The sequence below is a fragment of the Triticum aestivum genome, unplaced genomic scaffold, assembly GCF_018294505.1.
Source record: "Triticum aestivum cultivar Chinese Spring unplaced genomic scaffold, IWGSC CS RefSeq v2.1 scaffold20072, whole genome shotgun sequence".
NCBI classification, from domain to species: domain Eukaryota; kingdom Viridiplantae; phylum Streptophyta; class Magnoliopsida; order Poales; family Poaceae; genus Triticum; species Triticum aestivum.
Genome location: NW_025228517.1, coordinates 13,096 through 35,320, shown reverse-complemented (window position 1 = coordinate 35,320; position 22,225 = coordinate 13,096). Strand labels below are relative to the sequence as shown.

Genomic DNA, 22,225 nt, shown 5'->3' with positions numbered 1-22,225 from the left:
CCCACTGCTCCTCGATGATCTCATCGTATGAACCACGATGTCGAGGATTCAATCAATCCCGTATGCAATTCCCTTTGTCTATCGGTATGGTACTTGCCCGAGATTCGATCGTCGGTATCCCGATACCTTGTTCAATCTCGTTACCGGCAAGTCTCTTTACTCGTTCCGTAACTCACATCATCCCGTGATCAACTCCTTGGTCACATTGTGCACATTATGATGATGTCCTACCGAGTGGGCCCAGAGATACCTCTCCGTTTACACGGAGTGACAAATCCCAGTCTCGATTCGTGCCAACCCAACAGACACTTTCGGAGATACCTGTAGTGCACCTTTATAGCCACCCAGGTACGGTGTGACGTTTGGTACACCCAAAGCATTCCTACGGTATCCGGGAGTTGCACAATCTCATGGTCTAAGGAAGTTACTTGACATTAGAAAAGCTCTGAGCAAACGAACTACATGATCTTGTGCTAGGCTTAGGATTGGGTCTTGTCCATCACATCATTCTCCTAATGGTGTGATCCCGTTATCAACGACATCCAATGTCCATGGTCAGGAAACCGTAACCATCTATTGATCAACGAGCTAGTCTCCTAGAGGCTTACTAGGGACATGGTGTTGTCTATGTATCCACACATGTATATGAGTTTCCTATCAATACAATTCTAGCATGGATAATAAACGATTATCATGAACAAGGAAATATAATAATAACCTATTTATTATTGCCTCTAGGGCATATTTCCAACAGTCTCCCACTTGCACTAGAGTCAATAATCTAGTTCACATCACCATGTGATTAACACTCATAGGTCACATCACCATGTGACCAACATCCAAAGAGTTTACTAGAGTCAACAATCTAGTTCACATCACTATGTGATTAACACTCAGTGAGTTCTGGTTTGATCATGTTATGCCTGTGAGAGAGGTTATTAGTCAACGGGTCTGAACCTTTCAGATCCGTGTGTGCTTTACGAATATCTATGTCATCTTGTGGATGCTACCACGCGCTATTTGGAGCCATTTCAAATAATTGCTCTACTATACGAATCCGGTTTACTACTCAGAGTCATCCGGATTAGTGTCAAAGTTCGCATCGACGTAACCCTTTACGACGAACTCCTTTTCACCTCCATAATCGAGAAAATTCCTTAGTCCACTAGATACTAAGGATAAATTCGACCGCTGTCATGTGATCCATTCCCAGATCACTATTGTACCCCTTGACCAACTCATGGCAAGGCACATTACGTGTGCGGTACACAGCATAGCATACTGTAGAGCCTACGTCTAAAGCATATGGGACGACCTTCGTCCTTTCTCTCTCTTCTGCTGTGGTCAGGTCTTGAGTCTTACTCAATACTCACACCTTGTAACACAGCCAAGAACTCCTTCTTTGCTGATCTATTTTGAACTCTTTCAAAATCATGTCAAGGTGTGTGTTCTTTGAAAGTATCATCGGGCGTCTTGATCTATCTCTATAGATCTTGATGCCCATTATGTAAGCAGCTTTATACAGGTCTTCCTTTGAAAAACTCCTTTTAAACAACCCTTTATGCTTTCCAGAAATTTTACATCATTTCGGATCAACAATATGTCATTCACATATACTTATCAGAAATGTTGTAGCGCTCCCACTCACTTTATTGTAAATACAAGTTTCTAACAAACTTTGTATAAACCCAAAAACTTTGATCACTCTATCAAAGCGTATATTCTGACTCCGAGATGCTTGCTCTAATCCATGGAAGGATCGCTGGAGCTAGCATACCTTTTTAGCATCCTTAGGATCGACAAAACCTTTCTGATTGTATCACATACAACCTTTCCTTACGAAAACTGGTCAGGAAACTTGTTTTGACATCCATCTGCCAGATTTCATAAATGCAGCTAATGCTAACATGATTCCGACGGACTTAAGCATCGCTACGGATGAGAAAATCCCATCGTAGTCAACTCCTTGAACTTGTGGAAATACTCTTTGCCACAAGTCGAGCTTCATAGACGGTAACATTACCGTCCACGTCCGTCTTCTTCTCAAAGATCCATTTATCTCGGATTTCATGGCTTCTAACCATTTGTCGGAATATGGGCCCACCATCGCTTCTCCATAGCTCGTAGGTTCATTGTTGTCTAACAACATGACTTTCAAGACAGGATCACGTATTACTCTGAAGTAGTACGCATCCTGGTCGTCCTACGAGGTTTGGTAGTGACTTGATCCGAAGTTTCATGATCACTATCATAAGCTTCCACTTCAATTGGTGTAGGTGCCACGGGAACAACTTCCTGTGCCCTGCTACACACTAGTTGAAGTTATGGTTCAATAACCTTATCAAGTTTCCACCATCCTCCCACTCAATTCTTTCGAGAGAAACTTTTCCTCGAGAAAGGACCTGTTTCTAGAAGCAATTACTTTTGCTTCCAGATCTGAAATAGGAGGTATACCCAACTGTTTTGGGTATTCTATGAAGATGCATTTATCCGCTTTGGGTTCGAGCTTATCAGCCTGAAACTTTTTCACATAAGCATCGCAGCCCCAAACTTTTAAGAAACGACAACTTAGGTTTCTCTAAACGGTGTCGTCTCAACGGAATTGCGTGGTGCCCCTTTTAAAGTGAATGGGTTTGTCTCTAATGCCTAACCCATAAACGATAGTGGTAATTCAATAAGAGACATCATGGTATGCACCATATCCAATAGGGTGTAGTTATGATGTTCGGACACACCAACACACTATGGTGTTCCAGGCGGTATTAGTTGTGAAATACTTTCCACAATGTCTTAATTGTGTGCCAAACTCGTAACTCAGATACTCATCTCTATGATCATATCACAGGCATTTTATCCTCTTGTCACGACGACCTTCAACTTCACTATGAAATTACTTGAACCTTTCAATAATTCAGACTTGTGTTTCATCAAGTAAATACACTTAGCATCTACTCAAATCATCCGTGAAGTAAGAACATAACGATATCCACTGCATGCCTCAGCACTCATTGGACTGCATACATCAAAATGTATTACTTCCAATAAGTTGCTCTCTTGTTCCATCTTACTGAAAACGAGGCTTTTCAGTCATCTTGCCCATGTGGTATGATTTGCATGTCTCAAGTGATTCAAAATCAAGTAAGTCCAAACGATCCATCTGCATGGAGTTTCTTCATGCATATATACCAATAGACATGGTTTGCATGTCTCAATCTTTTCAAAAAACGAGTGAGTCCAAAGATCCATCTACATGGAGCTTCTTCATGCGTTTTATCCCAATATGACTCAAATAGCAGTGCCACAAGTATGTGGTACTATCATTACTTTTGGCATGAACATGTGTATCACTACGATCGAGATTCATTTTAGGTGCAAGACCATTGAAGGTATTATTCAAATAAACAGAGTAACCATTATTCTCCTTAAATGAATAATCGTATTGCGATAAACATAATCCAATCATGCTCAACGCAAACACCAAATCTCGATGGTAGAGGGAGCATGCGATGCTTGATCACATCAACCTTGGAAACACTTCCAACACATATCGTCATCTCACCTTTAGCTAGTCTCCGTTTATTCCGCAGCTTTTATTCGAGTTACTAACACTTAGCAACCGAACCGGTATCTAATACCCTGGTGCTGCTAGGAGTACTAGTAAAGTACACATTCATATAATGTATATCCAATATACTTCTGTCGACCTTGCCTGCCTTCTCATCTACCAAGTATCTAGGGTAGTCCCGCTTCAGTGTCCGTTCCCCTCATTACAGAAGCACTTAGTCTCGGGTTTGGGTTTAACCTTGGGATTCTTCAGTAGAGCAGCAAATGATTTGCTGTTTCATGAAGTATCCCTTTTGCCCTTGCCCTTCTAGAAACTAGTGGTTTTACTAACCATCAACAATTGATGCTCCTTCTTGATTTCTACTTTCGCGGTGTCAAACATCGCGAATAGCTCAAGGATCATCATAACTATCCCTGATATGTTATAGTTCATCACGAAGCTCTACTAGCTTGGTGGCAGTGACTATGGAGAACCATCACTATCTCATCTGGAAGATAAACTCCCACTCGATTCAAGCGATTGTGGCACTCAGACAATCTGAGCACATGCTCAACGATTGAGCTTTTCTCCCTTAGTCTTCAGGCTTAAGAAACTTGTCAGAGGTCTCATACCTCTTGACGTGGGCACTAGTCTGAAATCCCAATTTCAGTCTTCGGAACATCTCATATGTTCTGCGACGTTTCAAAAACGTCTTTGGTGCCACAATTCTAAACCGTTAGCATTACGCACTGAACTATCACGTAGTCTCAAAACGTGTATGTCAGATGTTCCGCAACATCTACAGACGACGCTGAGGTTTAGCACACCGAGCGGTGCATTAAGGACATAAGCCTTCTGTGCAGCAATGAGGACAATCCTCAGTTTACGGACCCAGTCCGCATAATTGCTACTACCAACTTTCAACTAAATTTTCTCTAGGAACATATCTTAAACAGTAGAACTAAAGCGTATGACATAATTTGCAAAGATCTTTTGACTATGTTCATGATAATGAAGTTCATCTGATTATTGAACTCCCACTCAGATAAACATCCCTCTAGTCATCTAAGTGATACATGATCCGAGTCAAACTAGGCCGTGTCCGATCATCACGTGAGACGGACTAGTCATCATCGGTGAACATCTCCATGTTGATCGTATCTGCTATACGACTCATGTTCGACCTTTCGGTCTCTTGTGTTCCGAGGCCATGTCAGTACATGCTAGGCTCGTCAAGTCAACCTAAGTGTTTCGCATGTGTTCCGAGGCCAATTCTGTACATGCTAGGCTCGTCAACACCCGTTGTATTCGAACGTTAGAATCTATCACACCCGATCATCACGTGGTGCTTCGAAACAACGAACCTTCGCAATGGTGCACAGTTAGGGGGAACACTTTCTTGAAATTATTATAAGGGATCATCTTACTTACTACCGTCGTTCTAAGCAAATAAGATGCATAACATGATAAACATCACATGCAATCAAATAGTGACATGATATGGCCAATATCATTTTGCTCCTTTGATCTCCATCTTCGGGGCACCATGATCATCTTTGTCACCGGCATGACACCATGATCTCCATCATTGTGTCTTCATGAAGTTTTCACGCCAACGATTACTTCTACTTCTATGGCTAACGCGCTTAGCAATAAAGTAAAGTAATTTACATGGCGTTATTCAATGACACGCAGGTCATGCAAAAAATAAAGACAACTCCTATGGCTCCTGCCGGTTGTCATACTCATCGACATGCAAGTCGTGATTCCTATTACAAGAATATGATCTATCTCATACATCACATATATCATTCATCACATCTTCTGGCCATATCACATCACATAGCACATGCTGCAAAAACAAGTTAGACGTCTAATTGTTGTTGCAAGTTTTTACGTGGCTTGTATAGGTTTCTAGCAAGAACGTTTCTTACCTACGTAAAACCACAACGTGATATGCCAATTTATATTTACCCTTCATAAGGACCCTTTTCATCGAATCCGTTCCGACTAAAGTGGGAGAGACAGACACCCGCTAGCCACCTTATGCAACTAGTGCATGTCAGTCGGTGGAACCTGTCTCACGTAAGCGTACGTGTAAGGTCGGTCCGGGCCGCTTCATCCCACAATACCGCCGAAACAAGATAGGACTAGTAGCGGCAAGAAGAATTGACAACATCGACGCCCACAACTACTTTGTGTTCTACTCGTGCATAGAAACTACGCATAGACCTAGCTCATGATGCCACTGTTGGGGAACGTACCAATAATTCAAAATTTTCTACGCATCACCAAGATCAATCTATGGAGTCATCTAGCAACGAGAGAGAGGAGTGCATCTACATACCCTTGTAGATCGCGAGCGGAAGCGTTCAAGAGAACGGGGTTGATGGAGTCGTACTCGTCGTGATCCAAATCAACGATGATCCTAGCGCCGAACGGACGGCACCTCCGCGTTCAACACACGTATGGAGCAGCGACGTCTCCTCCTTCTTGATCCAGCAAGGGGGGAGGAGAGGTTGATGGAGATCCAGCAGCACGACGGCGTGGTGGTGGAAGTAGCGGGATCCCGGCAGGGCTTCGCCAAGCGCAAGCGGGGAGGAAGAGGTGTCACGGGAGGGAGAGGGAGGCGCCAGGGCTTAGGTTGTTGCTGCCCTCCCTCCCCCCCACTATATATAGGGCCAAGGGAGAGGGGGGGGGGCAGCAGCCTTGGCCCTTCCTCCAAGGAAGGGTGCGGCCAGGGAGGAGTCCTTCCTCCCCAAGGCACCTCGAAGGTGCCTTCCCCCTTTAGGACTCTCCGTTTTTCTTATCTCTTGGCGCATGGGCCTCTTGGGGCTGGTGCGCTTGGCCCATATAGGCCAAGATGCACCCCCTACAGTCCATGTGGCCCCCCCGGGGCTGGTGGACCCCCTTGGTGGACCCCCGGACCCCTTTCGGCACTCCCGGTACAATACCGATAAAGTGCAAAACTTTTCCGGCGACCAAAACAAGACTTCCCATATATAAATCTTTACCTCCAGACCATTCCGGAACTCCTCGTGACGTCCGGGATCTCATCCGGGACTCCGAACAACTTTCGGGTTACCGCATACTAATATCTCTACAACCCTAGCGTCACCGAACCTTAAGTGTGTAGACCCTACGGGTTCGGGAGACATGCAGACATGACCGAGACGACTCTCCGGTCAATAACCAACAGCGGGATCTGGATACCCATGTTGGCTCCCACATGATCCTCGATGATCTCATCGGATGAACCACGATGTCGAGGATTAAATCAATCCCGTATGCAATTCCCTTAGTCTATCGGTATGGTACTTGCCCGAGATTCGATCGTCGGTATCCCGATACCTTGTTCAATCTCGTTACCGGCAAGTCTCTTTACTCGTTCCGTAACTCACATCATCCCGTGATCAACTCCTTGGTCACATTGTGCACATTATGATGATGTCCTACCGAGTGGGCCCAGAGATACCTCTCCGTTTACACGGAGTGACAAATCGTCATTGTTATGCGTGCGTGGATTAATGTAATTAACCATTCTGAGAAAATTTTGACCAAGTAAATATCTTATTGATGTGATGATAACAGGGGCTGCTACATATAATTGTTGTGTATTAGTTGCATTCATGCATGGAATGACGCACCTCGATTTCTTCCTCATTGACACAATGCGTTAACTACAACGTCATCTTCCAATTTAATATTTTGTATATCACTAGGTGACCCATATTGCAAAGTATCTATGTTAATTTTTCCCTTGGTTTAGGAGGACGGTAAGATATTCCATTACATCTCCAACCATGCATTTTAATCATATGTATGTTAAGCTGCTAACACACATCTATCAACGTATAATTATGTGTATGTTATTTTTATCCCATGCCATATCTTGTGCACAGTATTGTTCGTGACAAATCCGGTGACAAATATATAGTTTGCTTATGTTAGTGGCCACAGCTTGAAAGCTTGATTGCATGCATTCTGTAGCAACTGAAAAGTAGCGAGGGAGTAGATAAAGCTAAGCAGGTGACTTTGTCTAGGTAGAAAACGATTGCTTTACGTCACTTGGCTTTTATCAGCTGCTCTTTGACCTTGTGAGGACCAATTCTCACCAATGACCAAGTATATGATATGTAATAAACTATGGTGGTGGGTGGTGACTTTTCATGGAACCAGCCCTGCAAGCATTGTGCCGACTTGGGTGAGATGGATAAATAATTATAATATACTACTCAGCCGTACATCAGATGATGCAGTAACGCTTAGGCTTATTAAAAGGAAACTTGAGGCGTTTATGCAAAAATTTAATCAAAAGTGAATAGATGACCATATGATTATATGGTAATGTCCTCGGAGGTTGCAATGTGCATGTTGAATGTGCAAAAGTTGCTTCCTGGAGTCCTTCTTGTGGTCTGTCTTTCCGGTGATGAAAGATGTTTCCATTGCCACGAAACTTGCTATTTTGGTTGCCGTTAGTTCTATTTTTCCTGGATTGATTGTTTTAGCTTCCATTTGGTTCAAAACTCTTGTAAGTTTGATTGATCATTCCCCAGCAAAACTATTGCAGATATCCGAGTCCCAAAAACAATTATTATTTGAGTTGTTTCTTTGTAAGATGCTTGTGATAGAAGCAATTAAATCATCTAACGGAAACTTCTTTCTACACTTAAACTGCCAACACACACCTCTAAGAAATTAATCCGTTTATGACTTGGCCGCCTGGCCTAGTCTTGTCATTGGATGTACTCCTTCCGTAAACAAATATAAGAGCGTCTAGATCACTACTTTAGTGATCTGAAAGCTCTTATATTTCTTTACAGAGGGAGTACTATTTACAACAGCAAAAGAAGCAGGTGAGGTGTGGTGCCACGAACCTAGTCAGGAAGGCTAACCAGATTGTTAGATTTATACACTGAACTGGTCATGCATGATAAAACTCTTCGCAAGAAGATGTTAACTAGTCTTGCTAAGATCATATGGAAACTTCCTGCTCTCCATCGTCATGGCATTTGTATCAGCTCTCCTTTTGTTTGGTCACTTCGTCCATTAATGTCGTCGCTTCTTACTGCAAGTACTCAACCACTTCGAGAGATATCTGACCAAGTAAATATCCGACTGACATGACGGTAACGTATAGGGGCTGCTAAAAATCCGCTAACAACTCTGTCGCCCTATGTTACTGGATTTCATGAAAAATCTATTGGCAAATATATAATTTCATAGTTTGAAAAGGTAGATTGCACACATGATCCTGTATCAACTACTGAAAAGAACAGGGGTAGTAGTCATGCGCCCATGAGTCAAGCCTACGCGTGAGTAGGTGACTTCATCTATGTCGGCATCGAGCTAGAAAACGATTGATTGCCTTACATGACTTGGCTCCTCAACTGCTCTTTGACTGGTTTCGTCCGCACCGGTTCCGACTATGACCAAGTATATGATATCTAATTAAACTAGTGCCGGATGTTTCTTGTCTTAAAAATCTTTTCCTTAATAGTGATGGGTGGTGAATTTTCCTGGAATCGACCCTGCATGCATTGTGGTGACTCGGGTGAGATGGAGAAACATTCATAATTACTAGTCAGCCGTACACATCACCATATAATAGCTTTATATGGCTGTATACGCTGCATTGCTTCTTTGAAGGGAAAACGTGTCTTAAATGGGCGTATATGCAGTAGTTTAATTAGCAGCAAGAGACCAGTTCAATTGGTTGGTTGGTTTCACTTGACTAAGTCTATAATTGCTAACGATTTCAGGCGCTGCTCGCTGCACCTATATAAACTCATACATCCCTGCATGTTCAAACCATCACTCACGCCACAATCACAAACAGAAACACAGGAGAGAGAAAAAGATCAGATGGCATCATCCTCTTCCTTCCTTCTCCTTGCTGTTCTTCTTGCGTTGGTCTCATGGCAGGCCACTGCCTCCGATCCTAGCCCCCTCCAGGACTTTTGTGTCGCCGACATGAATTCACCAGGTACTCTCCGGTTTCTCATCCCGTTCTCACCAAATAAATTTGTTGAAATGAATTTCTAGAAATTATATGCAAGTCGAAACAACTTTGTAAGACCTAAGCTTACACCAAATACATATGTTGAAATGAATTTCTGAAAATTATATGCATGTTCAAACTACTTTGTAAGACCTAAGCTTACATTATAAATCTTTTCTATGCACCAGTACGTGTCAATGGGTTTGTTTGCAAGAACCCAATGGAGGTCAACGCTGATGACTTCTTCAAGGCAGCCGCCCTCGACAAGCCTAGGGTGACCAACAAGGTTGGATCCAACGTCACTTTGATCAACGTCATGCAGATTGCTGGACTCAACACCCTCGGCATCTCAATTGCGCGCATCGACTATGCTCCCTTGGGTCAAAACCCACCACATACGCACCCTCGCGCCACTGAGATCCTCACGGTGCTTGAGGGGACACTGTACGTTGGCTTTGTCACATCCAACAAGCCCGCCCCAAACAGAAACAAGTTCCTCTCGAAGGTGCTCAACAAAGGTGATGCATTCGTCTTCCCCGTGGGGCTCATCCACTTCCAATTCAACCCCAACCCCCACAAGCCCGCCGTTGCAATTGCCGCGCTCAGCAGCCAGAACCCAGGGGCTATCACAATTGCCAATGCGGTGTTTGGGTCAGACCCACAAATATCCGATGATGTTCTTGCCAAGGCGTTTCAGGTGGAAAAGAATACAATAGACTGGCTCCAGGCTCAGTTCTGGGAGAACAACCACTACTAAGTGAAACGTTGGCTGATTACACGGAGGACCAGTGCGCAAATTAGGGACATGTTTGAGTTTGTAGATATGCATCCTAATCTATAAAATAAATGGAGCATATGTCATCCCATTGTTGTATCTGTAATGAGTGAATTTATTTCTACCTTCTGAATAATTGACAATATCATTTTTTTATCACACTGATATGATCTCATATGCTTTTTTGGTTCTAATGTTTCGTATTTCTCATTAAAAAATCAATATTTTGGGTTCTTTTCCCCTTGTTCCGAAACAAGAGATGATTAGGTCAAAAAAGGAAACAATACACGATTATCTGGTAATCCAGTATATGTTTGATGCTAGGGTTGAACACCTAGGATTATGTTGCAATACATGCGAAGTATGCGATGGTTGGAGCCCGATTGTGCTCAGGATTTAAATGTGAAGTTGAATGTGCAAAAGTAGCTTCCTGGAGTCGTTGTTCTGCTCTCTTGCTTTCTGGTGTATGCTATAAGAAATTTGCGGTTCCTGCTTGTACTATTTTAGCTTCCTTTTGGTTCAAAACTCTTGTAAGTTCAATTGATGGTTGCTTTAATGGAAATTTGATGAGGTGGATCGTTTTATCAAAATACTTATGAGCATTATTTTTGTTTTTCTTAAGTTGACAACTAAAAATAAGACTTTTACTAAGTTTTAGAAACTGGACACACCAGAGACCAGATTCCAAAAATTTGCTCCAACATACATATAGAAAACATGCAAAAATTTACAAAAGAAAAGACTATTACCTAAACCCCCCCGAAATGAATATTATTTGAGTTGTTTCTTTGTAACAAGCCTGTTATAGAAGCATTTTATCACAAAAAGGACTTCGGCCGCTTGGCTGAACGATATATGGTGTCGAGGAAATCCTCATACAAGATGATCAAAGAAAGCATGGAAAACCAAGCCAAACGCGCTAACAAGCGCCGGAAGTGCCTAATTAGACGTCTCCAGCATGTAGCCGAGAGGAAGCACATGAGAGGCTGGACCACCTAAAGACTCAACCAGGACCGACGACGACATTCAACCACAGGCCACCTAGAAGAAAACACTGGACTTCGTCACATCGACACCACCCAACTGCTGTTAGAGAGAACCCTCTGCCTAAACCAAGGAGCGTTGACCCTACCAGCAAGCAGAGATGATGAAAGGAGGATATTTCTGCATGTACAAGATAGGTGCAAGCAATACGGTGAGTCACCAAGAGGTTGGTTCGATTGGATTGCCATACCATTCTGAACACGCCACTGCGACTGAAAGGCGACTACACTCACCGATGACGAACCCAAGAGGGTTATGACGCACTGCCACCACCACCGCATCCGTCGGGGGGTGGGGGGGGGCAAAGGTTTTCAGCCTGAGCTAGGAGGGCGGGAGAACAATGGCGACGACCCAAAGAGGTGCGTGACTACCAAGACATCGCCCCCAACAGCATTGAGGCGCCGAACTTTCGCTTGGACCGCCCCACACCCTTGCCAGACGTCCAACCTGCCATCCAGGGCCATCGCCTCAACATATGACACACCAAACCAATGCCTCGCCACAAAGTTTTAGGTACGGGGTCACAGGAGAGAGACATCAAACCATAGTGAGGCTCGAGCTGGCCCAAGTCCACGACCATGACCATATCCGGTCGGGCCTAAGACCGCCAACAAACCCACCTGACCATTCCAGGTAGGGGCATGGAGTACCTCACCTGCGGTGGAACCTCACCCATCAGAGGCTATGGGCAACCACATCCGGTCTGACCGCAATCACCCCTCACAGGTCGATGATCACGATGCTGCCTGATCTGGGAGAGCACCGGCTCCAGGCAGAGTTCCCTGATCCACGCACGAACCAAGTGAACCATGACACCACTAGACATGCCACGAAATCTCAGGTCAGCGGCCCACATCCGGAGGCAGGGGATAGCAGTGGTGGTGGTGTGAGGTGCTAGGGTTAGCCCACAGAGACCAGGGGGTGGAGCGGAGAGAAGGGACATCCCACTGCCGCCTGCCATCGCTCGGGGCTTTGCTCTATGTGGTGCCGATGGATGGCTACCAGGGAGGTGGAGAGTGTGTAGGTCTAGGGTGGGTGGAGGAGATAGGCACTCATGTCGTCCACCAGGATGATGTTGGGGCCTGTATTCTTATTTCTGGATGCATTTTAATTGTATGAGGGAAACATCTTTTCTGTATCAAAATGACACACACACACACCTCCAAGAAATTAATCAGTTTATGAGTGGCCACCCAGCCAATTCATTGGGTGTGCTGTTTACTCTAACAAAAGAGGCATGCGAGGTGTGTCATGAGCCTACTCAAGAAAGGACGACTAGATTGTCAGATTTTTCCATTGAAATGATCATGATAAACCTCTTAGCAAGAGGACGTTAACTACTCTTACTAAGATCACATGAATTGTTTCTTCTCCCTATCGTCAGTGTTATGCGTGCGTGGATTAATGTAATTAACCATTCTGAGAAAATTTTGACCAAGTAAATATCTTATTGATGTGATGATAACAGGGGCTGCTACATATAATTGTTGTGTATTAGTTGCATTCATGCATGGAATGATGCACCTCGATTTCTTCCTCATTGACACAATGCGTTAACTACAACGTCATCTTCCAACCTAATATTTTGTATATCACTAGGTGACCCATATTGCAAAGTATCTCTGTTAATTTTTCCCTTGGTTTAGGAGGACGGTAAGATATTCCATTACATCTCCAACCATGCATTTTAATCATATGTATGTTAAGCTGCTAACACACATCTATCAATGTATAATTATGTGTATGTTATTTTTATCCCATGCCATATCTTGTGCACAGTATTGTTCGTGACAAATCCGGTGACAAATATATAGTTTGCTTATGTTAGTGGCCACAGCTTGAAAAGCTTGATTGCACGCATTCTGTAGCAACTGAAAAGTAGCGAGGGAGTAGATAAAGCTAAGCAGGTGACTTTGTCTAGGTAGAAAACGATTGCTTTACGTCACTTGGCTTTTATCAGCTGCTCTTTGACCTCGTGAGGACCAATTCTCACCAATGACCAAGTATATGATATGTAATAAACTATGATGGTGGGTGGTGACTTTTCATGGAACCAGCCCTGCAAGCATTGTGCCGACTTGGGTGAGATGGATAAATAATTATAATATACTACTCAGCCGTACATCAGATGATGCAGTAACGCTTAGGCTTATTAAAAGGAAACTTGAGGAGTTTATGCAAAAATTTAAGCAGAAGCGAATAGATGACCATATGATTATATGGTTATGTGCTCGGAGGTTGCAATGTGCATGTTGAATGTGCAAAAGTTGCTTCCTGGAGTCGTTCTTGTGGTCTGTCTTTCGGGTGATGAAAGATGTTTCCATTGCCACGAAACTTGCTATTTTGGTTGCCGTTATTTCTATTTTTCCAGGATTTATTGTTTTAGCTTCCTTTTGGTTCAAAACTCTTGTAAGTTTGATTGATCATTCCCAGCAAAACTATTGCAGATATCCGAGTCCCAAAAACAATTATTATTTGAGTTGTTTCTTTGTAAGATGCTTATGATAGAAGCAATTAAATCATCTAACGGAAACTTCTTTCTACACTAAAACTGCCAACACACACCTCCAAGAAATTAATACGTTTATGACTTAGCCGCCTGGCCTAGTCTTGTCATTGGATGTACTCCCTCCGTAAACAAATATAAGAGCATTTATATCACTACTTTAGTGATCTGAAAGCTCTTATATTTCTTTACAGAGGGAGTACTATTTACAATAGCAAAAGAAGCAGGTGAGGTGTGGTGCGACGAACCTAGTCAGGAAGGCTAACCAGATTGTTAGATTTATACACTGAATTGGTCATGCATGATAAAACTCTTCGAAAGAAGATGTTAACTAGTCTTGCTAAGATCATATGGAAACTTCCTGCTCTCCATCGTCATGGCATTTGTATCAGCTCTCCTTTTGTTTGGTCACTTCGTCCATTAATGTCGTCGCTTCTTCCTGCAAGTACTCAACCACTTCGAGAGATATCTGACCAAGTAAATATCCGACCGACATGATGATAACGTATAGGGGCTGCTAAAAATCCGCTAACAACTCTGTCGCCCTATGTTACTGGATTTCATGAAAAATCTATTGGCAAATATATAATTTCATAGTTTGAAAAGGTAGATTGCACACATGATTCTGTATCAACTACTGAAAAGAACAGGGTAGTAGTCATGCGCCCATGAATCAAGCCTACACGTGAGTAGGTGACTTCATCTATGTCGGCATCGAGCTAGAAAACGATTGATTGCCTTACATGACTTGGCTCCTCAACTGCTCTTTGACTGGTTTCGTCTGCACCGGTTCCGACTATGACCAAGTATATGATATCTAATTAAACTAGTGCCGGATGTTTCTTGTCTTAAAAATCTTTTCCTTAATAGTGATGGGTGGTGAATTTTCCTGGAATCGACCCTGCTTGCATTGTGGTGACTCGGGTGAGATGAAGAAACATTCATAATTACTAGTCAGCCGTACACATCACCATATAATAGCTTTATATGGCTGTATACGCTGCATTGCTTCTTTGGAGGGAAAACATGTCTTAAATGGGCGTATATGCAGTACTTTAATTAGCAGCAAGAGACCAGTTCAATTGGTTGGTTGGTTTCACTTGACTAAGTCTATAATTGCTAACGATTTCAGGCGCTGCTCGCTGGACCTATATAAACTCATACATCCCTGCATGCTCAAACCATCACCCACGGCACAATCACAAACAGAAAAACAGGAGAGAGAAAAAATCAGATGGCATCACCCTCTTCCTTCCTTCTCCTCGCTGTTCTTCTCGCGCTGGTCTCATGGCAGGCCACTGCCTCCGATCCTAGCCCCCTGCAGGACTTTTGTGTCGCCGACATGAATTCACCAGGTACTATCCGGTTTCTCATCACGTTCTCACCAAATAAATTTGTTGAAATGAATTTCTAGAAATTATATGCAAGTCGAAACAACTTTGTAAGACCTAAGCTTACACCAAATACATATGTTGAAATGAATTTCTGAAAATTATATGCATGTTCAAACTACTTTGTAAGACCTAAGCTTACTTTATAAATCTTTTCTATGCACCAGTACGTGTCAATGGGTTTGTTTGCAAGAACCCAATGGAGGTCAACGCTGACAACTTCTTCAAGGCAGCCGCGCTCGACAAGCCTAGGGTGACCAACAAGGTTGGATCCAACGTCACTTTGATCAACGTCATGCAGATTGCTGGACTCAACACCCTCGGCATCTCAATTGCGCGCATCGACTATGCTCCCTTGGGTCAAAACCCACCACATACGCACCCTCGCGCCACTGAGATCCTCACGGTGCTCGAGGGGACACTGTACGTTGGCTTTGTCACATCCAACCAGCCCGCCCCAAACAGAAACAAGTTCCTCTCGAAGGTGCTCAACAAAGGTGATGTGTTCGTCTTCCCCGCGGGGCTCATCCACTTCCAATTCAACCCCAACCCCCACAAGCCTGCCGTTGCAATTGCCGCGCTCAGCAGCCAGAACCCAGGGGCTATCACAATTGCCAATGCGGTGTTTGGGTCAGACCCACAAATATCCGATGATGTTCTTGCCAAGGCGTTTCAGGTGGAAAAGAATACAATAGACCGGCTCCAGGCTCAGTTCTGGGAGAACAACCACAACTAAGTGAAACGTTGGCTGATTACACGGAAGACCAGTGCGCAAATTAGGGACATGTTTGAGTTTGTACATATGCATCCTAATCTATAAAAGAAATGGAGCATATGTCATCCCATTGTTGTGTCTGTAATGAGTGAATGTATTTCTACCTTCTTAATAATTGACAATATCATTTTTATCACACTGATATGATCTCATATGCTTTTTTGGTTCTAGTGTTTCGTATTTCTCATTAAAAAATCAATATTTTGGGTTCTTTTCCCCTTGTTCCGAAACAAGAGATGATTAGGTCAAAAAAGGAAACAATACACGATTATCTGGTAATCCAGTATATGTTTGATGCTAGGGTTGAACACCTAGGATTATGTTGCAATACATGCGAAGTATGCGATGGTTGGAGCCCGATTGTGCTCAGGATTTAAATGTGAAGTTGAATGTGCAAAATTAGCTTCCTGGAGTCGTTGTTCTGCTCTCTTGCTTTCTGGTGTATGCTATAAGAAATTTGCGGTTCCTGCTTGTAATATTTTAGCTTCCTTTTCGTTCAAAACTCTTGTAAGTTCAATTGATGGTTGCTTTAATGGAAATTTGATGAGGTGGATCATTTTATCAAAATACTTATGAGCATTATTTTTGTTTTTCTTAAGTTGACAACTAAAAATAAGACTTTTTACTAAGTTTTAGAAACTGGACACCAGAGACCAGATTCCAAAATTTTGCTCCAACATACATATAGAAAACATGCAAAAATATACAAAAGAAAAGATTATTACCTAAACCCCCCCGAAATGAATATTATTTGAGTTGTTTCTTTGTAACAAGCCTGTCATAGAAGCATTTTATCACAAAAAGGACTTCGGCCGCTTGGCTGAACGGTATATGGTGTCGAGGAAATCCTCATACAAGATGATCAAAGAAAGCATGGAAAACCAAGCCAAACACGCTAACAAGCACCGGAAGTGCCCAATTAGACGCCTCCAGCATGCGGCCGAGAGGAAGCACAGGAGAGGCTGGACCACCAGAAGACTCAACTAGGACAGGCGACGACATTCAACCACAGGCCACCTTGAAGAAAACACTGGACTTCGTCACATCGACACCACCCAACTGTTGTTAGGGAGGACACTCTGCCTAAACCAAGGAGTGTTGACCCTACCAGCGAGCAGAGATGATGAAAGGAGGATATTGCTTCATGTACAAGATAGGTGCAAGCAATACGGTGAGTCACTAGATTTTTGGTTGGGTCGATTGGACCGCCATACCATTCTGAACACGCCACTGTGACTGAAAGGCGACTACACTCACCGGTGACGAACCCAAGAGGGTCATGACGCATTGCCACCACCATTGCATTCGTTGGGGGGACAAGGGTTTTCACCCAGAGCTAAGAGGGTGGTAAAACAATGGCGACGACCCCAATAGGTGTGTGACTACCAAGACATCGCCTCCAACAGCATTGAGGCGCCGAATTTTCGCTTTCACCACCCCGCACCCTTGCCAGACGTCCAGCCTGCCATCCTGGGCCATCGCCTCAACGTACGACACCCCAAACCCATGCCCCGCCACCAAGCTGTTGGTACGAGGTCACTGGAGAAAGACATCAAGCCATAGTGAGGCTCGAGCTGGCCCAAGTCCATGACCATGACCAGATCCGGTCGGGCCTAAGACCGCCAACACACCCACCTGACCATTCCGGGTAGGGGCATGGAGTACCTCACCTGTGGTGGAACCTCACCCATCAGAGGCTATGGGCAACCACATCCCATCTGACCGCAATCACCCCTCACAGGTCAACGATCACGATGCTGCCTGATGTGGGAGAGCACTGGCTCCAGCCAGAGTTCCCAGATCCACGCACGAACCAAGTGAACCATGACACCACTAGACATGCCACGAAATCTTAGGTCAGCGGCCCACATCCGGAGGCAGGGGATAGCAATGGTGGTGGTGTGAGGTGCTAGGGTTAGCCTACAGAGACCAAGGGGTGGTGCGGAGAGAAGGGACATATCACTGCCGCCTACCATTGCTCGGGGCTTTGCTCTATGTGGTGCCGATCGATGGCTACCAGGGAGGTGGAGCGTGTCTAGGTCTAGGGCGGGTGGCGGAGATAGGCACTCATGTCGTCCACCAGGATGATGTTGGGGCCTGTCTTCTTCTTTCTGGATGCATTTTATTTGTCTGAGGGAAACATCTTTTACGTATCAAAACGACACACACACACGTCCAAGAAATTAATCAGTTTATGAGTGGCCACCCAGCCCACTCATTGGGTTTGCTGTTTACTCTAACAAAAGAGGCATGCGAGGTGTGTCATGAGCCTACTCAAGAAAGGACGACTAGATTGTCAGATTTTCCATTGAAATGATCATGATAAACCTCTTAGCAAGAGGAAGTTAACTACTCTTACTAAGATCACATGAATTGTTTCTGCTCCGTATCGTCATTGTTATATGTGTGTGGATTAATGTAATTAACCATTTTGAGAAAATTTGGACCAAGTAAATATCTTATTGATATGATGATAACAGGGGCTGCTCCATATAGTAGTTGTGTATTAGTTGCATTCATGCATGGAATGACGCACCTTGATTTCTTGCTTATTGACACAATGCGTTAACTACAACATCATCTTCCAACCTATTATTTTGTATATCACTAGGTGACTCATATTGCAAAGTTTCTCTGTTTATTTTTCCCTTGGTTTCGGAGAACGGTAAGATATTCCATTATATCTCTAACCATGCTTTTTAATCATATGTATGTTAAGCTGCTAACACACATCTATCAATGTATAATTATGCGTATGATATTTTTATCCCGTGCCATATCTTGTGCACAGTATTGTTCTTGACAAATCCGGTGACAAATATATAGTTTGCTTATGTTAGTGGCCATAGCTTGAAAAGCTTGATTGCACGCATTCTGTAGCAACTGAAAAGAAGCGAGGGAGTAGATAAAGCTAAGCAGGTGAGTTTGTCTAGTTAGAAAACGATTGCTTTACGTCACTTGGCTTTTATCAGCTGCTCTTTGACCTCATGAGGACCAGTTCTCACCATGACCAAGTATATGATATATAATAAACTATGGTGGTGGGTGGTGACTTTTCATGGAACCTGCCCTGCAAGCATTGTGCCGACTTGGGTGAGATGGATAAATAATCATAATATACTACTCAGCTGTACATCAGATGATGCAGTAACGCTTAGGCATATTAAACGGAAACTTGAGGAGTTTATGCAAAATTTTAATCAGAAGCGAATAGATGACCATATGATTATATGGTAATGTGCTCGGAGGTTGCAATGTGCATGTTCAATGTGCAAAAGTTGCTTCCTGGAGTCGTTCTTGTGGTCTGTCTTTCCGGTGATGAAAGATGTAGTTTACGTTTCCATTGCCATGAAACTTGCTGTTTTGGTTGCCGTTAGTTCTATTTTTCCTGGATGTATTATTTTAGCTTCCTTTTGGTTCAGAACTCTTGTAAGTTTGATTGATCATTCCCCAGCAAAACTATTGCAGATATCCGAGTCCCAAAAATAATTATTATTTGAGTTGTTTCTTTGTAAGATGCTTGTGATAGAAGCAATTAAATCATCTAATGGAAACTTCTTTCTACACTAAAACTGCCAACACACACCTCCAAGAAATTAACCTGTTTATAACTTGGCCGCCTGGCCTAGTCTTGTCATTGGATGTACTACTATTTACAATAGCAAAAGAAGCAGGTGAGCTCTGGTGCCATGAACCTAGTCAGGAAGGCTAACCAGATTGTTAGATTTATACACTGAACTGGTCATGCATGATAAAACTCTTCGCAAGAAGATGTTAACTAGTCTTACTAAGATCATATGGAAACTTCCTGCTCTCCTTTTGGTTGGGCACTTCGTCCATTAATGTCATCGCTTATTCCTGTAAGTACTCAAGCACTTCGAGAGACATCTGACCAAGTAAATATCCGACTGACGTGATGATAACGTATAGGGGCTGCTACAAATCTGCTAACTACTCTGTCGCCCTATGTTACTGGATTTCATGAAAAATCTATTGGCAAATATATAATTTCATAGTTTGAAAAGGTCGATTGCACACATGATTCTGTATCAACAACTGAAAAGAACAGGGGTAGTAGTCACTCTATATGTCTTCAGAAGTCATGCGCCCATGAATCAAGCCTACGCGTGAGTAGGCGACTTCATCTATGTCGGCATCGAGCTAGCAAACGATTGATTGCCTTACATGACTTGGCTTCTCGACTGCTCTTTGACTGGTTTCGTCCGCACCGGTTCCGACTATGACCAAGTATATGATATCTAATTAAACTAGTGCCGGATGTTTCTTGTCTTAAAAATCTTTTCCTTAATAGTGATGGGTGATGAATTTTCCTGGAATCGACCCTGCATGCATTGTGGCGACTGTGGGTGAGATGGAGAAACATTCATAATTACTACTCAGCCATACACATCACCATAGAATAGCTTTATATGTCTGTATACGCTGCATTGCTTCTTTGAAGGGAAAACGTGTCTTAAATGGGCGTATATGCAGTAGTTTAATTAGCAGCAAGAGCCCAGTTCAACTGGTTGGTTGGTTTCACTTGACTAAGTCTATAATTGCTAACGATTTCAGGCGCTGCTCGCTGCACCTATATAAACTCATACATCCCTGCATGGTCAAACCATCACTCACGCCACAATCACAAACAGAAACACAGGAGAGAGAAAAAGATCAGATGGCATCCTCCTCTTCCTTCCTTCTCCTCGCTGTTCTTCTTGCGTTGGTCTCATGGCAGGCCACTGCCTCCGATCCTAGCCCCCTCCAGGACTTTTGTGTCGCCGACATGAATTCACCAGGTACTATCCGGTTTCTCATCATGTTCTCACCAAATAAATACGTTGAAATGAATTTCTGGAAATTATATGCAAGTCGAAACAACTTTGTAAGACCTAAGCTTACATTATAAATCTCTTCTATGCACCAGTACGTGTCAATGGGTTTGTTTGCAAGAACCCAATGGAGGTCAACGCTGATGACTTCTTCAAGGCAGCCGCCCTCGACAAGCCGAGGGTGACCAACAAGGTTGGATCCAACGTCACTTTGATCAACGTCATGCAGATTCCTGGACTCAACACCCTCGGCATCTCAATTGCGCGCATCGACTATGCTCCCTTGGGTCAGAACCCAGCACATACGCACCCTCGCGCCACTGAGATCCTCACGGTGCTCGAGGGGACACTGTACGTTGGCTTTGTCACATCCAACCAGCCCGCCCCAAACAGAAACAAGTTCCTCACGAAGGTGCTCAACAAAGGTGACGTGTTCGTCTTCCCCGTGGGGCTCATCCACTTCCAATTCAACCCCAACCCCCACAAGCCCGCCGTTGCAATTGCCGCGCTCAGCAGCCAGAACCCAGGGGCTATCACAATTGCCAATGCGGTGTTTGGGTCAGACCCACAAATATCCGATGATGTTCTTGCCAAGGCGTTTCAGGTGGAAAAGAATACAATAGACTGGCTCCAGGCTCAGTTCTGGGAGAACAACCACAACTAAGTGAAATGTTGGCTAATTACACGGCGGACCAGTGAGCAAATTAAGGACATGTTTGAGTTTGTAGATATGCATCCTAATCTATAAAATAAATGGATCATATGTCATCCCATTGTTGTGTGTGTAATGAGTGAATGTATTTATACCTTCTGAATAATTGACAATATCATTTTTTATCAGACTGATATGATCTCATATTCTTTTTTGGTTCTAATGTTTCATATTTCTCTTTGAAAAATCAATATTTTGGGTTGTTTTCCCCTTGTTCCAAAACAAGAGATTATTAGGTCAAAACGGAAACAATACACAATTATCTGGTAATGCAGTATATGTTTGATGCTAGGGTTGAACACCTAGGATTATGTTGCAATACATGCGAAGTATGCGATGGTTGGAGCCCGATTGTGATGGTGGGAGCCTGATTGTGCACAGGATTGAAATGTGAAAGTTGAATGTGCAAAAGTAGCTTCCTGGAGTCGTTGTTCTGCTCTCTTGCTTTCTGGTGTGTGCTATAAGAAATTTGCGGTTCATGCTTGTAATATTTTAGCTTCCTTTTGGTTCAGAACTCATGTAAGTTCAATTGACGGTTGCTTTAATGGAAATTTGATGAGGTGGCTAGTTTTATCGAAATACTTATGAGCATTATTTTTGTTTTTCTTAAGTTGAGAACTAAAAATATTTTTTTACTAAGTTTTA

At 43.4% G+C, this 22,225-nt stretch overlaps 3 protein-coding genes across 3 annotated transcripts; all 3 read left to right on the top strand.

The window, feature by feature from the left end:
* Positions 1-9,345: 9,345 nt before the first annotated feature.
* Positions 9,346-10,470, top strand: LOC123174236 (germin-like protein 8-11). Its single transcript, XM_044590020.1, has 2 exons — positions 9,346-9,530; positions 9,734-10,470. Exons 1-2 carry the CDS (start codon positions 9,347-9,349, stop codon positions 10,300-10,302), a joined length of 753 nt encoding a protein of 250 aa, XP_044445955.1. The 5' UTR covers position 9,346; the 3' UTR covers positions 10,303-10,470.
* A 4,597-nt stretch (positions 10,471-15,067) lies between these two features.
* On the top strand, positions 15,068-16,174 carry LOC123174238 (germin-like protein 8-5). The gene is made up of 2 exons (XM_044590022.1): positions 15,068-15,225; positions 15,429-16,174. The coding sequence occupies exons 1-2, from the start codon at positions 15,105-15,107 to the stop codon at positions 15,995-15,997; spliced, it is 690 nt and encodes a 229-aa protein (XP_044445957.1). The 5' UTR covers positions 15,068-15,104; the 3' UTR covers positions 15,998-16,174.
* A 4,500-nt stretch (positions 16,175-20,674) lies between these two features.
* Positions 20,675-21,666, top strand: LOC123174237 (germin-like protein 8-11). The gene is made up of 2 exons (XM_044590021.1): positions 20,675-20,835; positions 20,964-21,666. Exons 1-2 carry the CDS (start codon positions 20,715-20,717, stop codon positions 21,530-21,532), a joined length of 690 nt encoding a protein of 229 aa, XP_044445956.1. The 5' UTR covers positions 20,675-20,714; the 3' UTR covers positions 21,533-21,666.
* Positions 21,667-22,225: the final 559 nt, after the last annotated feature.